This window comes from Hetaerina americana, unplaced genomic scaffold (assembly GCF_022747635.1).
Source record: "Hetaerina americana unplaced genomic scaffold, ioHetAmer1.1.p SCAF_232, whole genome shotgun sequence".
NCBI lineage: Eukaryota > Metazoa > Arthropoda > Insecta > Odonata > Calopterygidae > Hetaerina > Hetaerina americana.
Window position 1 is genome coordinate 167,918 of NW_027286800.1, and position 16,692 is coordinate 184,609.

The 16,692-nt window shown below is 42.6% G+C and overlaps 1 protein-coding gene across 2 annotated transcripts in view; it reads left to right on the forward strand.

Annotated features, from left to right (window-relative positions):
- The first annotated feature begins 1,101 nt into the window (after positions 1 to 1,101).
- The window catches only part of LOC139689450 (short-chain dehydrogenase/reductase family 16C member 6-like), a 169,155-nt gene continuing 153,564 nt past the window's right edge, over positions 1,102 to 16,692 (forward strand). The window contains exons 1-2 of one of the 2 annotated variants that reach the window (XM_071586577.1): positions 1,102 to 1,424; positions 1,504 to 1,905. In XM_071586577.1, the coding sequence (XP_071442678.1) occupies positions 1,662 to 1,905 (244 nt within the window). In that variant the 5' untranslated portion in view covers positions 1,102 to 1,424; positions 1,504 to 1,661. Of the gene's footprint in view, positions 1,906 to 16,692 lie in introns of both variants that reach the window. The other variant, XM_071586576.1, reaches the window with a different exon arrangement.

Here is a 16,692-nt window from a genome sequence, read left to right on the forward strand (position 1 = left end):
TCAATCCGAGGATTGGTTTATTATCTCCCCAAGCTACCCTGTTGCAGACCCTATCCTTATACTAACGTCTTACCATCACCTGCCTTCTGTAATTCATCCTAGCTTTTCCTCGCCTCTTCTACAGCTGACCACGACAATACAGTTAGCTATCGTGTCTCAGTATGTGGCCCATTAGTTTCACTCGTCTTTGAAAAGTCTTCCGTAGGCTTTTCTCTTCGCCAACCCTTTGAGGTTCTTCTTCATCAGCCCCTCGATCATTACATTATATTTCGGTCATTCTCCTTCAGCACATTCTCATCAAATTTTCAGCTCCTTCTAATGCAGTGTGGTAAAAAATTAAATGACCTTTTTATGAACCACTTCCTGAAGCCCAGATTAGTGTCATTAAAAGAACCACGCCGTCATAAAAATCCATGACATCACCCTCAAAACAAGAAGTAACAAGATTATGCTACCAGCTCGCAGCGTCACGTGACGAAAAATATTCACCGGGTCCACCGAAATGTGTACTTTCCAGCTGATCGACTTATATACTTCCTTGCTTATCGAATGGCATGCTTTCGTGCACATCATAACATAGTCTTCCCTGCTAATTGAAGTATTCTTTCATACCTATCGAAACACAAGTACCGCGTTCCCTTCTTATCAAAATGTATTCTTCCGTTTTCATCGAAATTTTAACTACCCTATGATCGAAGCATATTTGCTCATCGTAATAAACACTTCCACGCTGGTGGTTCGCTAAGACTTCCTCGTGGATGGCCCTTTTCGCCAGAAATGTCCCCCACACCCCTCACCTAGTCGGTTGACCTCAAAGACTTCCCCAAGCGTGGATGGACGGCGGCGAGGTCTTGCGGTGCTCTCGCTACGAGATCCTTCGCGGAGGTTAGCGCGGGGAGGTTTGAGACCGGGAGAGGGTTTTGAAGAGTGCACAAGCGCAGGATAGAGGGGGAGAAATAAGGGAGAGGAGGCGGGGGGGGAGGAGGAAGGGGTTGCGTGTGCGCCGGGGGGGAGGGACGGCGGAGGGGGAGGGGTGGGCGAGGAGGGGAGGGGTGGGCGGGAGAGAGCCGGTCTGTCTTCTGCTCTCGGCGGTAGCACCCTTTCCGGCAGTTGTGTCCCAGCTGTTGAACGGGAAGGACGTGTGCTCGCTCTCCTTACGCATCCTCATCTCGCCTCCCCCCCTCCTCTCATTTCCCCCGCCCCTTAAACAATTTCACTCTCGTGCAAGGACGGGGCCTTGAACGAAAAAGACTCGCCCGAAAGGGAGTGCGGACCAGGGGAAGTTAGTTTCGATCCACTCACGCTTCGGCCGTGTTTTTTTGTTTCTTTCTCCAGTCGTCGACACCAAACGCATCGCACGAGGCATTCGATCTGCGAGAGCGCAACGGGACGGTATTTCTTCTTCATTTAACAAAAAAATAAAGGTTCGCTGCGGAGTGAGGGTCGTGGATCCCTTGCCCACCTCCCCCTCATCCTCCTTCACTAACCCACCCCTTCCTCTAGGTCCTCCGGGGGAGGATCCTTAGCGAGGAGACATCGCGTCCGAAGCGGATAGATTTGCGACCCACCCGCCAGCAGTTCGGACTATCCTTCTCTGTTCGTAGACGGACCTCCGCGTCCATACCTCCCACCGAAGCGACCCGCCCAATTAGCCGTCCCAAATGTTGGTCCTGACGGAGTTGTTGAAGGGGGTCCTCGAGGTGTTGGTGTTCTTCCTCCTGTGCGCTTATTACACGGTGGAGGCCTCGGTGCGCTTCCTGCTCGTTCCGCTCAGGGTGCGCGCCAAGAGCGTCGCGGGCGAGGTGGCCCTCATCACCGGTGGAGGCAGCGGAATCGGCCGGCTACTCGCCGTCAGCCTGGCGGCCAAGGGAGCCACCGTCGTCGTGTTGGATATCAACCAAACCGGTGAGTGAGCGAGGAAGGAAGGAGAGACCCCGTTTCGTCTACTCAGTTTTTTCTTCTTCTCCCGGAATTTTTATTTCGACCCCCGCTCGTCCTCCCGCCCCCCACTACCGCTGCAGAATGATTTCACTGTCCCCCTCTGCATGGCGGAAACGGTTTTAAAAACGTCTTCGAATCGCCCTAGTCGCAGGAGACGGAGCGAAACGTTCCATTCCGTGCTGTCATTGGCCGTTCGCCTTCCGTTGGCGCCCGCATTGCAGACCTCTTGTCTCCCCGCGTGGTCGGCGGTGTAGGTTTTTTCGCGGTCGGTACATGAATGAGTAGTTATTGGAAGTGTCATTGGTGTTGCATCGTTTCTCCCCACGCTGTACCCTTTCGTTCGGACGCGTCACCTGTGGCAGTGTTGTTTACCCCAGCGCCTGAGAGCGTGTCGAGCAGCGTAACCGGTCGCGGGGAATCGAAGGAGAACTCGCGTTTGTTGACGCCGTTCCTTGGGGAGAGGTTCTTCTGTCTACCGAGGACATACTTCCTCCTCAAAGCCGCTCTATAAAATACACATGATCGAACGTATTCTCTTCCATAATGTGTTGATAGGATGTAATGTGATAGTTGTGTGACCAATGGTAAAAGTTTCTCCGCATTCCAAATTCTCTCTATAATCATGACTATTGGATACATTAAAGAGACGCCTAACTAACGTTGACTGTTGGAGTCCTGTCTAGAGGAAATTCCGCTTCCGACGAGAAAAAAAATTCCATTCTGCTAATTTCACGATATCATGATTCACGGGACAGGTGTTTCGGGTTTTACTACTCGAGTGAGAGCTTTAAACGGAAACAGGTGCAATGTGAGTAATAAAAACACGTTGAGAAATTACACTGTTTTAAATTTTAATGTTCTTGAACGTGACAAAAACTTGGCATTGCGGGTTAAAATTTTTCTGCCAAATTTGGAAGTGAAAATGAGTATCTTAATTTCGTAGATTCCATAAGCGTTGTTGCAAATGCTTGCAATGATTAATCTTTGAAATAATGAGTAATATATCTCGTCAATGCTTCCTTACATTTACTATTGTCAGTTCCAATCGGAGTATCTATTCACTGCAGATGGTTTTAAATCGGGTGAAGAGCACTTCGGGTGGAGGGTGTCACTTTTGAGTCCAAAGTCAAAACTCAAACCAAATGTCTTCTTCCTTGGTGCATTTCTTCATCCATTTCCTTAGCCATCATTCGCAGATTACTCGCACATTGTTTCACGTGCCATATTGAAAGAGTCTATTACTGCTTAATGAGTATGGTTCCTTTGTGCGATTGCGATTCTTATACATCGTTAAAAACCAACACCAATGGCTTTCGAGTGATTGCTACAAATTAAAAAAAATCATGAAAGTTGTCTTAGGGAAATGTCGGAAAGTTTTTAAATTAGTCTGCTCTAAAAAACTTCCGCAGTCAGAATAAATTCAATCAGCTGGGCCACAAATGGCGTCAGAATTGATGTTTTTTTTAGTCACTTTATCTCTTGAGTTTGGGAAAATCGCCTTGAGACGCGAAGCCGCCGCGTCTATTAGTTTGTAATCCCTGTGAACCCTTTGGAACCCACGCAGGTTTACCTAGATGACGGTTTTCCGGGACCGTGCGAACCGCGATTCCTTCTCGGCCGACGTGAGTCGCCCATCTTCGGGCACTCTTCGTCGGCGCAGCCGCGTTCCTTCCTCCTTCCCTTGGGGTAGGACGGGGGGAGGGATGGCTCGAAAAAAAACCCCATCCCTCCCGTTTCGAGCGTGCTCGATGGCCACTCGAAAAAGTTTACGCTCGCGCGTGGCGAACGGTACTTCGGTGAGGGGAAAAGGGAGGGGGGTGCGGAAGGGGGATGCGTGGGCTTCCCCCGGGAGAGCGGCGGTGCAGTCGGCGGCGCGAAGGAGGCCGGGCGTCCGTGGAAACCTGTTTTTTATTCGACGATCGAAAGGGTTGGTGAGCGTTTTGTCCGACTGAGCTTCGCGACGTCGAGGAAGGGGAAAGGCGGCCAAAGATTTCGCGGACAGTGTACTCACGTGTGCCCCTCGAGTTTTAGGGTCATACCTTCGCCGTTTCGAGCGTTTTCGCGATGTTCTTCTGCGTCCAGTTGTCTGACGTCTACTTGGCAGCACCGATAATGTCAATTCACCCTGGGAAATAAAACAAATAAGTTGCCCATAAATCACATGGTAGGAAGGGTATTGTGAGGTATGTGTGTTGGTATGGTAGATGGATAATATGAGGGATATTTTATTTAGAGTAGAACACGGCCGCAATCGTTGAAGCATCAGTACAATTGCCCAGTGTTCTTCAAGGAAAAACCGCTACACACAAGCATACTCTAACTTTCCATGCGCCCAGATGCAATGTCCTCCACTTCACGCGCCAATGACATGCAGCATCAATCCTACAGACAACATCCTATACCCTGCATTAGAATTCTGGACAAGATGCAACCCTAAGGAACCCACATGTAAAAGAATGCTGAAGAGGTTAATCAGAGGCAAGCCGGGCGGCGGCCTGAAAATACGGAGATGGAATATAGACAGCCGTCGAAACAAAAGGCAGAAATACGTAATAATTGTATATTAAGCCGTCTAGGTTTATTCAAGATGAATTTTCAATCTCTCACAACGTACGAAGTAGATCGGTTTACCGTTATTTTTTTCTTCGTGAAGGGGAAAAGTTTCATTTCACTTCAATCCTACAAGAGCATTGAAGTCCGGAAACATGTACATCGGTGATAAAAATGGCAATTGGAGCTATTGTGAAGAGTCGTTGATGTTTTACTTTTAACTGCCTCGTGCTCATATTTCCACTTCCAGGTCATGTTTCCTTCCACAACAGTTCAATATACCCCCGGCTCATTCACTTTTAATTCCGCATTTGTTACCGAATTTATTAATACCTCGAGTGTGAACAGGATGCATGTCTGTGATTGGAGCCATTCCTAGTTACAGCGGGCGAGAACGGTACTGCACCACTGCATATATTTGATTAAAATATTAGGAAACATTTGGAAGCCTGTTAGACATTAGTCGTCTTGAAATTGGGTAATTTAAATTAAAAGAAAATTGTAATGAGAGTGGATCTTTTTATGGAATAAAGTTCGATTTGTATTGTTTCTCGCAAGTATAACGGGTGGCTGAATTCCATATACAATACAATATACCTGTAGTTTGATGCATGCCGCAAACAGTTATAGTTTAAACAATCGGATATTGCCCGTCATCGGCAAAACCCTTTCTCCAATGTTGAATCTCTGAAATAATACCCATCAATTGAAACTGTGAAAAAGTTTGTCAGAAATTCATTAATTATGACATAGCGTTGATTTGTACGGAAGCTAGAGATATTTGAGAACATAGTTATTCTTCTAACATTTTTATGTTGCATTTAATTTCCTCTTTAAAAAAGTACTGCCAATGGTAATGTCCAAAAACAGGTAGAGCCTATCTCTTCTACCTGTTTTCGTTGAACAGACGGCACAACACTATTTTCAACTCTTAAAAACGAACCCCACTTTTTTCCTTGTCCTAATATCGAAAATATGCTTAAGGACTTAGTCTTTGTACTCGAATAGTAGGAAAGATTTACATGACCTCGCTTGCGGAATTCTTTCCCGAGAGTGAACGTGATGAGTGCTCGGACTGTTTTCCGAGTTAAATTCTCCCTCGGTCGAATGTTTGTGTCCACTATTATCGACTGATCGCGATGATTAGTAGCTCTATACGTGGGCAGTGAATCCCCTAAAGAGTGCGCAGATAGTTCCATTCTTATGGAAATATTTACCTTCCAAACGACCACCATACTTTAGTGGCTTTGAACATGAGGTTACTTTGGTGGACACATAATATCGCGGTTATAAAAGTACGGTTGGGACTGGCTAAATCGAAAGACAGAAGAAGTAAATGCATGGATAATCTAAATCCCCTCAACGATATCTTTTCCATTATGCATTCGATGCTCCTGCCCTGGATTGTAAAAGTTCTTTCGACAAAAGTAGCGATTTTCCCGTATTTCATAGGCATGCAAAATACCGAAACGTAATTTGGCGAGAATCAAGCATATTTTGGGAATTTTTTGAAGCCGTATTTCAGCTTACCCTTAGATATCTGCTTTGCGTCTTTTGTTGCCACGCGTTATCGGTTTTTAAATAGCCTCGATTAACACGTAAAATTGTTAAACTCGTTATCTTATCTCCAGTGAAGTAATTTGCCTATCGGAAGAAAAACATCATTGGCGTTTATAATCACTACTTTAGTTGGAAGAATGGCCATTACTGTGGCCCGTTTTCATGGATAGCTCAAATGGAAGCGGTATAATTTTTATTTATTTAACTCCGCATGGTTATGTAGTTTGGGGTAGAAGAATATTTTGTATCATGTTAGTCACAGCTTACTTAGAACTAAAATAATGTGCAGGGGCCTGGTTTGATGGAAAACTTACCATAGCATAGGAGACTGCTGCCAATAATTTGTTTTTGGTGAAAGATACATTTTTGGAACTCCATAAATTGGAATAGTGGAATAGGAATATTATAAATTGAGTAGCTTCAGGCGTGATGTGGTGGAAGTCGAACATAATGAATAAATTATTGAAGCACTTTTCCACTTGATATCAAGTGGAAAAGTGCTTCAATCAGTTATTCAGGAATAATTATGAAGTACTATGAATTGAAATTGGGTGGCATTGAATTGAATATAAATAAATAAGTAGCAAATACTGCCAGTTACTAATGTGTAATTTGATTCGCTGATAGGATGTTTAGACAAACGATAAAAGAATTTAGTTGACTATCAATTCAATATAGACTATCAATTGATATAACTTAATCACTGGTGTAATTAGAGGAACGTCACAACTGGAGTAGAGAGATGGCAATCAGCAAGTGTACAGAGTGGCCAACTTAGACCTAAAAAGAACCTGTGTTTCGAAACATATCCTCTTGGACTTTCTCGTCCTACTATTGAGACGGGTGTCTTAATTTCAACGCTCAAATTGGTCAAAATAAATGAATCTTCAAGCTGGAGAACACGTATTTAAAACATTAGCGCCAGGATTAGAAATGGTCTCGAAAAATCTCACGATCGTGTTTTATATTCAAAATGATATAGAATTTAAAAATTATGCAATATCGTTATTATACGTGAATAAATTTTCATCGCGTGAAGGAAAAGGTTGCTTAAATTTTAAATGTGACTTGGCCGTTCCACCATCACATCTCGCGTGGAGCGGTTCGTTTTTCCACTCTCATTGTCTTGCATTTCCTGTTTGGTTCACTTTCTCGAGTTAATGACGGAATAAATTCGGTGCCCCGATGTCTTTGGGTTTTCACTCGCTGCTCGGTCCGCAGGAAGCCGAAGTTTTCCCCCAGTTTGCCCTGGGTGCCCATTTGATAATGGCGAGAGGAATGATAGCATCCGCACGGGGAACTAACATGTAACGCCATTTATAATTCTTGCATTCATATAAGGTAAAATATTCTTCGAGTTCCATCGAGCGGATCGCATGATCTTATTTCACAGGTCGGCCCGGGTCATTTTGTTATTTTGCACTCCTATCAGCGATTTATCATAAATAATTTTGCCATCTTTATAATCGTCTCTGGTAATACTATTCATGTTAATCATCTCGGGAGATTTTTAAAGAAAGACTGATTTTGCGGAAGCTGCACATTTTTTATTGGAGTCATATTGTCTTTAAAAAATATTGCGCAAGATTGTGTTTAACATCGTTATCAGTTCCGTGCGGTGCTTATTTCAACATCTTTTTAGCAGGATATGTTTGGGAAACGCCTTCAAAGGTGGTAATTTTTTCAATTGGCACGGGCAATCATGGTAATGAGATAAGTATTTTAAATAACCCAGGATGAAGTCTTTTTTTTAATGCAAATAGGGCATTACAAAGGAAATACAATCTCTTTCGTGCAAACCGTGAGTGGATTATTTGAAGCACTCGGTCACGGGAAACAATTGATGGGGGAGAATTGAAAGGAAGAAAATTATAAGGTGAGATAGAGGAGGAACGCCGAGGCGTTTTGAACGGTTTGGGTGCTGAAAGGTTCTGGTGGAATTGCAGGGAGTATAATGGGTCGTTAAAAGAATAAGGGTAGTTGCGGTGAAGAGGATGAATGGAGGCTTGTTTTCGGGCTTTGAGATTGTTGCTGTTTGGGTACTCAATTTGAAACATCCCGAGAACTTTTCGCTTTGAACAATATTTGATTATAAGGTGAATATGAATATAGTGTGGCCTAAATACTTGATAAGCGAATAGAAATGTGTGACAGGTTCATAAAATGGATAAGAATCGAATTTCTCAAACATATATTTGAGAGAATAGTAAATTAGTTGAGAGGAAGTGGGGACACCTAAGAAATCTTCGTTGAATGTGATCAAAGAGACTTTCAAGGGAAAGAATACTTCAAATCTCGTGTTTCTAACATTATTTATGAACATACGCGAAAGAAATGTGCAAGGCCGGGGCAACATGGAAGAAATAAGCACGAGGAAGTTCCGTGGAATATCTTAAAATCTGAATTTTTGTGGTGGTTATACCCCATGACGGGAACGCAATCAAGGGTACGTACACGCACCTGCGTGGTAGTATCGTTTTTCAACAACTCACATATGCACGTTTCTCACAAATCCTTTCCCCGAATTATGTTATAAGTAAATAGCGCAGACCAAACGACGTAAATGGAGGAGGAACGCAAAATGTAAAATTTTTTCTCCTGCTAATATTTGGCTTGTTTCGTGTTTCTTTGGTTTTTGACCTACAAATGGAGTTATAATCAACAGTAGTCTACCAACTTCGGAAAGATTTTTAGTGTAATCAGACACTGTACACTGCTGTTCACAAAAGCCGCAACTAGCAAGACACAAACCCCGCGCACATATTTTTGCAATATTTCATGCTGTAACTCTTTATACTTTCTCTCTCTCTTAATTCCACCCAAAATAGCGAATAATTTTTTTCCTCCCTTGGCCTCGCTTTCCCAGTATTTTTCTCTCTTTACCGTCCTCAGCATCCCATTGCTTCTCAGTCTCTCCTGCATCTACTCTTCTCATTCTCCTTCGAATTTCTCACTGCAGCCGTCTTCCTTCCCCTACCATGCCGAGGACTTGCGTTGTTTTCATTTACGTTCATTTTATTTACCTCATTCTTCTCCACACCCATATCTCAAAAGTCCCCAATCTACGGTTGTACGATATTCCTGCTTCATCAACCTAGTTTCTGAACAACAAAAAATTATATTCCATTTTACAACGTTCACTAGTATTTTCTTTGCATCTTTACTGAAGTTGGCTGTCATCAACTCGCCCGTCTCTTTGTAAACGCTATCTTACCTAATGCCTATCTTCTTTTAATGTCCCCCCCACCTCAGCCGACCATCTCCCAAAACACTTCCTAAATTGGTGAACTGTTCAAACTGATATTCTTTATGCCACCCAAAATTAAAGTAGATGGAATGACGAGGTTAAAAATCAAGATATCTTATTCGTAAGTTTTAATGCGGTTAAGTCGGCACTATTCTCTTTGGTACGTGATATGGATAGCAGTACCAGAATAAATTGAAACTACGCTTTATAATATTTTCAAATGTATCAATAAAATTAGTCAACTTTCAAGGTGAGAAAGCCCGTAATATGACATATTGTTCTATTCAAGATCTTTGAAGTAAAATAATCGCTCCTGATTGCTTGAATGTTAATTTTACTCAGCTGATTTCCGAATTTTGTGACATGAATCGCATCCTGGAATAACTCGCATTTTTCATTCTTAGACAAAACTCTTTCACACATCGGAATCGGACGAATAAATCAACCGTTTAAAGTTAAAACACTGATATTTTTTAAATAAATGTTTTCGTTAGCATACAGCTTAGAATTATTTTTGGTTGGACCTTCTTGGGTTGCCTATTTATTCTGCGAGTTTAATTTCCAAAAGCGAGCGATGAAAGCTAGATTTGACTATATTATCGCCGCATGATATTCAGACGCAACAGGCCTTGGAATTTGTGGCGCCCTCATTAAGCGGTGATACCTACGTCACGGCGAACGGCCCTTTGGAAGATCGTGGGTATAGTAAAAGATTACCCAAAGCCGGAATATGAATTCATTTTTCAGAACGAGACTTCGTCGGTCAGCCTACCTTTGTCACTCTAAATATCAAACTCTGCGCATTCAGTTTATGCCGAGGACGACAGTTCGTTTTTTAAAGATTTCGCTATTTTTTCCTAGCAATACATGGTGTGTCGTCAACTATATACCTATGATAAAGCTATAGGCAAAGAAGTTGTTCTGGAAAGTTGTAAAGCTCTAAAAAAATATGATAATATCCTAAATCATTAAAATGATGTTTGTGTAATGTCAAAAGAATTGCTATGGGTTGCTGTATTACCATAAGTTTCTCTGAAGGCTGATTGGAAATGAGGTACTCAAGGACAGCGGGATGATTGCCCTGAGATTTGACTATGCGTAATGAAAAGACCGAGAATAAGCACAAAATCCGAGCCATCGCGAGGAATTTTCACGTGTTGACAAGTCGTTGGTAATGATCTTCACGGAAGATACGTGGATAATGGCCCCAGATATCGAGGCATCTATTTTGACCTCAAGATTCTCTCTCGGAAGCGTTTTGCATGTTCACGAATGGCTAAATGATTTCACTTTTAGGCGGCCAAGAACTTATAAATAATGTCCTCGTCCGGTAGAAGAAAATATCCAGCCTTATTTTCAAAAATGTAATTTCGGACGGCAGCTGCGTAAATTCATTCGCGTGGCGCTGTCCATAAGGTCCAAACCGGGTTGCTCCAAGGACCACAGAATTATTTGGGAGATTAGTTTTTTTATAGATATTTTTTTAATTCCTTCGCTTCTCCCAGCCGACGAACCGAGCGAGCGCTCGAGAAGCGGTCGTCATTCATCTCTAGGTCAAGGATAGTTGGGCCATTCCGAGACAGATTTTCAACGACGGTGTAGCATGGCTCGGCCCCCAATTACTAACCTGATCCCCTGCTCCCCCTCTACAAGAGCGTTGTCTGAGCGGCCAGTGTTTCCCACATCGCATATGCTCGCATTGAACTCTGGGCCAGGTTTCCCTCGAGGAAAGAAAGGCTGTGTATCCCCACCGCTCCACCACCAACCCAATCAAAGCAAACCACTTCTAATCTAAGGTTCTTAGAATACACCTGGCGTTCATTCTCGCGCGGGTAGCACTTTATATGGAGTGGTAACAGGCCAATTAATTTGGGCAGGCGAAGAAGGAGGAAATGAATGAAGGAAAAAAGGAAAAGGACGCGTCAGGGCAAGTCGTGATTTCCTTATACTAGTGTGTGTGTGTGTGTATATATACATACATGCATATATATATATATATATATATATATATATATATATATATATATATATATATATATATACGCAGTAATCAACCCGAAGGTCGGAAAAAATAAATAAAAAAATTATTTCCTGAATAGATACATGCACTCAAGTGTTCGTAGAATAGCACCCCTGTGCGTCCACACCCACCCACTGGCAGCGGGTTTTCCATGCCTGGCACGCCTTCTGGAAGGTGACGCCCGGGATGCTGCTTAACTCCCTCGTCACGGTATGTTGTAACACTTCCACTGAGCCGTAGTGACGTCCTTTCAGCACGGATTTGAATTGGAAGAAGTCTGGTGGGGCTCATAAAAATTTGGATCCTCACTTACATGGTCGAGAAGCTTTTGGCAAATCCGCGTGCGAGTTTCCTTTCGTTTGTCCGAGAGCACACGCGGCAACAACTTCGCATACACTTTTCTCATGCCCAGGTTTTTGGTCACAAGTCGATGCGCATCACTTTCCGGGATGCCAAGTTCATAAGAATCCATGAGAACACTTGGTATGCGATCCCTGTCCAACAAAGCCATCTTTAAAGTCCATTTTTTATGTCGAAGGGCGCCCTGAACGTTCGGCGTCTTAAAATAGTCTCTACCCTCCCGAAACAACTTGTACCACTCTAAAACGCCCGATCTAACCATTGCGTCATCACCATAAGCTGCCTTGAGCATGTCATGAATCAATTTCCCGGTTTTGCCTAGTTTCACGCAAAATTTGTGGGGCAGGGATGTTCCAATAGCTTGTTCATTACGGAGCGTAGCGAGATCACGTTATAGAGGTTTCGCAAACGAACGATCCGCACTCCGCGAAGGCTGACAGCCAACGGCCACCGGCCTCCAGCCTTTCCTAAGACTCCTCGCCCTTGAACCTAGCCAAAGAAACTGCCGCCCGTCCGTCCATCCGGGAAAAAATAAATCATGCTACTTTTGGGACAGGCCTTGTAGATATAAGGAAAAGGGATAGGAACGCATGCAAAGGAGAAATACAAGAATGTTGGGGAAGGTGGAATCAAGCAGATTACAAGCGTAAAACCTTTCTTTCACCGGAACTTGGACCACGGTCATATATTCGCTTTTTGGCGGGTTTTCGTGTGTGAATGTGTATTTGGCCAATGTGACTCTCTTCGCTCTTCTGACCACGAGTGCCACGAAATGCACTGTTCCTATCCTTTATGACATTGTATGATTGCTTTCTCTAGTACCCTTTCCCCTTGTGTTCTCGTCCAGTTCTTCTTTGGTGGGTGAAATAGCTCCCGAACGCCATCTCCTGACAAAATAATCGGAGCGCTTGGTTGCTTAAACCCCCCTCAGATTTTAGTGTAATTTACTTTTCCTCGATAGCGCCAGTGGTTAAGAGAATCCGCCCGCCATGTTGAAAGAGCCGTGGTTCAAGTGCCGGTCAAGGATACTATTTTCCGCTTGTGATCTGCTAGATTCCACCTGCCTCACCATTCCTGTGTTTGTCCTATGTATTTGTTCCTGTCCCTCTTCTTTATTCCCCTTTAATTTAATGTTTAATTAATTAGTACAAATAAAATGCGCTACATTCCGGGGCATACGAACGTAATATAACCGGCACGGGAGGATCTAAGCATATTAGTTTACCTCTTTGCGAGACATGAAGTCAATCCAATTATCTGAAGCGACACTGATTTCGTCGTTACGTGAAAGCCCGATAACTCTTTGTTTTGCTTCTGAGCTAGCCAGATAGTCGAGTTATTGGTTTATCTTTCGGTGTTTACTTAGTGATTCTAAGCATGGATTGTTAATTTTGTCGGGGTTTGCTATGGTTTGCATCGAGGTGAGATAGGTGAAAGATCGTCTCCTATCTTATTCCGATATCATACGTTATTTTCCCCCATCGAGAAGTCTATTTTTTCAATGTTGAATGCAGTCATTTACTGTCTCTATCACAATAATGATATAGTCTGTAATTCTTGCTTTATTAAAATTTTAAATATGTGTATTAAGGGGAACATATATTCAAAAATGTTTCGGTGATGCCTGCATAAAGAGTGTTTATGCTCCAAAAAATGTTGTGCGTTGCAGCATCAAGTAGAAACTAGTTTTTCATCGGTGAATTGCAGTTATTGCTATGTAATGGGTTTAAAAAGAAACGATTTCTTTATATTTTAACTGAAGTGGTTTAATGTTAATCTCCAGCAGGACTTCATGAATTACTTCTTTTGAGGTACCCTCCGTGGTTAATTGGAATAACTTAGAATTCAAATGATTGGAGGTTCAGTATTCAGTTTTACCACTCCTTTATACAATTATAAATTTCTCATATTAATAGAATAAGTAGACAGTTAAATTTTTTATACGTTCATATACTGTAAAAACAAATTGCCGTCAACTTAGTTCAAGCCGAAACGTTACTTGCTGGAAAAAACAATTCGCTTATTATAAAGCCCAAAGATCTACTCGTTGAAGCCACCATTGCAACTGACACTCAGAAGTATTGTATTCAATTAAGTGGCGTAATGCACTGTAGCTGCATTCTTGAATAGATAGTTTTATAGTGAAGTTTACCCCGTTACGACTAATACCGTTAGCTCCGTGACTTTGCGTATCTTTCAACGAGTGTAAATTAACGGTCACACAATTATTTGAAGTACTGAAATGGAAACGGGAGACTGCTTCTTAGACTACTTGATAAATTCAAATAGTATGTCTATAATTCTGACACAGAGGGTAATTACATTGGCTCCGAATTAAATTTGTAGTTGATACCAGGACGAGAAATTGACTATCGAACAAACTGATGTAGTAAAGCTTTGTCCCTGACAAATTTCGTGACCAAAGCATTATAAAACGTCACGTGCGACTATTCAAACCTTCCGGACATAAAAGTTCTACCCTACGTTAATAATCATCGCTTAAACCAATGGTTAGTGACCTAATATATTACTCCATGCACCCCTTTTGCCGTTTCTTGAGTAAAATACGTACCCTTGTGAACTCAAAATATGGCTAGGCATGACCTAAAATTCAAGACAAATTCAGATGGCAACTAACATCAACTTATGTCTTCTTTACATCAGGTGAAACCTGGTGGCGCACCTGGTGGTGACACCTTGGTGTTGATACGCGCTTTGTGATTATGAATGTTAAATAAGTGAAACCATCTGTGTTTGTCGTTAATATTTATGTTTTCTTAAAGGAATCCTACGCAGAGTTGTGGTGCAGATATAACACATTATGATCGTATAATTGGGAAAACTGAATCAATTGGTTTAAAAGCTCCTCCTGATTTTGTAATTAGTGAATTTTGTGAATGTTTGTTCATTTGAGTGAGGGAAATGCTGCATCACTGGAGGCAAATGGGATTTGTTCAAGAGGCGTCGTTTAATAGTTTTTAGGCCAAAATACAATATTACTTACTACGCTTACGTTCAAGGTAAAAAAAACTTTTGGAGCCATTGCGACAAGAATGGTTTTGATAATAATTTTCCGTTCCAATGGATAAAATGCGCTGTCTCCAGTGACTTCCTCCAAATGGAAGCATCTTATGGAACCATTATGCAAAAATCGATTTATTAATAATAATTTTCACCAAGGGCCAATTTATAATATATCCCGTCAGTTTCACCCTACGTTAGCAAGTTTTGGGTGCGCAATAAACAATTATTAATGGGTTTTCGTCTCCAAATGCTGAAATACAACCTTTACAAAGTAAGCAGCTTTTGGTATCATTACGCGGCAACTGATTCAGTAATAATTATTCGTACCCAAAGGCAAAATAAAGTATTCCCCGTCACTTCCAATCAAATGCAGTAAATTTTGCAAGGTTAGTCAAAAAAAGCTTAATTAATGGCTTTTTGCCATCCAAGTGTTTGGTGAAGATACTGGCTGGCATTGTTAATTTTCTCCTTGAATGCTGGAAACCTTAATAAAAAAATAGCAAAAGAACGAAACGCTAGGAAATTCGAAATAGAAAATTACTCACTGATTACTGACTTTGCAGCTTGATACTCATCAACTGGCGAGTCTATTCAGCTGAGGACGGCGGGTTCTATTTTTTGTGTCTGCACGGTAGTTGAGGTTAGCTGGGTAATCGACCAAAAGCGGTCCATCAATTCGAGAAATGAGGCCTTTTCACAAAAAAACCATATCTGGAAATTTTCGTTGTTCCGCATGCATCGCGTTGGTCGTGTAAAATGTATGACCATTCCAGCCATCCTTCCGAAACTGTGAACTGACAGAGAGCACTGACAAAAATGTGGTTCATTGGCACGCACTAATGGCCTGCGTGGGTTCGGACGTTCCTTAAAACAGACCTCATTTTCGCTAACTCATAAACTGGCAACAGGATATCCCTTGCTGATTGTATCAACATTTGCGTCGTTAATACGTTCCCATGGATAAAACAAACACATCGCTGTGGAGAGGTATAAGGTAGTCTACCGTTTCCGGAAGGTTTTGGATGCACACAGGCTGAACGTCGCTACTGTTCTTAACCCTGCATATTATGACCTAACCTGACACCCTACTTTACGATAAAAATATTTTCATTACCGCATACTCTCTACCTTCTTTCATTCCAAGGCCTAAGGTCACCTCTGCATACACCTATCAACACACGTCGACGGGTTGATTAATTTTTTTACTTAATCGGGATATGGCGTGGCACCATAGCCTGGTTTCAGGGTTCGGTTACTGACTGTAGGCCTTGAGTTAGATTCTCATCACCTAGGGGAACACCCACCATTGCTGTGTGATATTGCAGCTACCAAATCTTAGCGGGAAACCACAGGCTGCACAGGAGAAGGAACTGCTCCGCTTCCACTATGATGATGCGTGAATTCCAAACGACCTGAAGGGATTAGTATGAACGTGATAGTCCAGAGAGTAGGTTCGCTGGGAAGCCAACCAGATGGCCTGGGCTCGATTCCGGGGGAGATGCGTTTTGGTACCCTCTGCTTCACTCGTCTGTGTGATTTTTCGGGTACAAGATCTACTTTGGAATTCACAACTGGCGCATGGGATCTGTACACTAATATCCTGATACGTCAATTTCAGGGTTTACGCAAGGGTTTAGCTTGAGATGAGCTCAACCCACACCTGTCAAACTAACCTTCGAATTGATTACTGCGGTAGAGATTAGCACGAGGCAAACTCCACGATCTTCGGCCAAATCATTATTGGAGTTGTAGGCCAGACGACAGTGATAAGTTATAGGACATTGACTGCAGAATCAATCGATCGATATAAGCCACACTCCCTCATGGGCCCTTTCAGGGAAAGCTGTAGATTGTCGTGGTTATAGTTTGGGGAGTAAGCCTCAAGTCATTATGTAGTCATTTGCAGGATATGCTGTTGATCCGGGGCGGATATTGGACAAGTTCTAAAACCGCTCGGCTTTGTAAAGCCCCGGTTCTGGAGTTCTGTCTC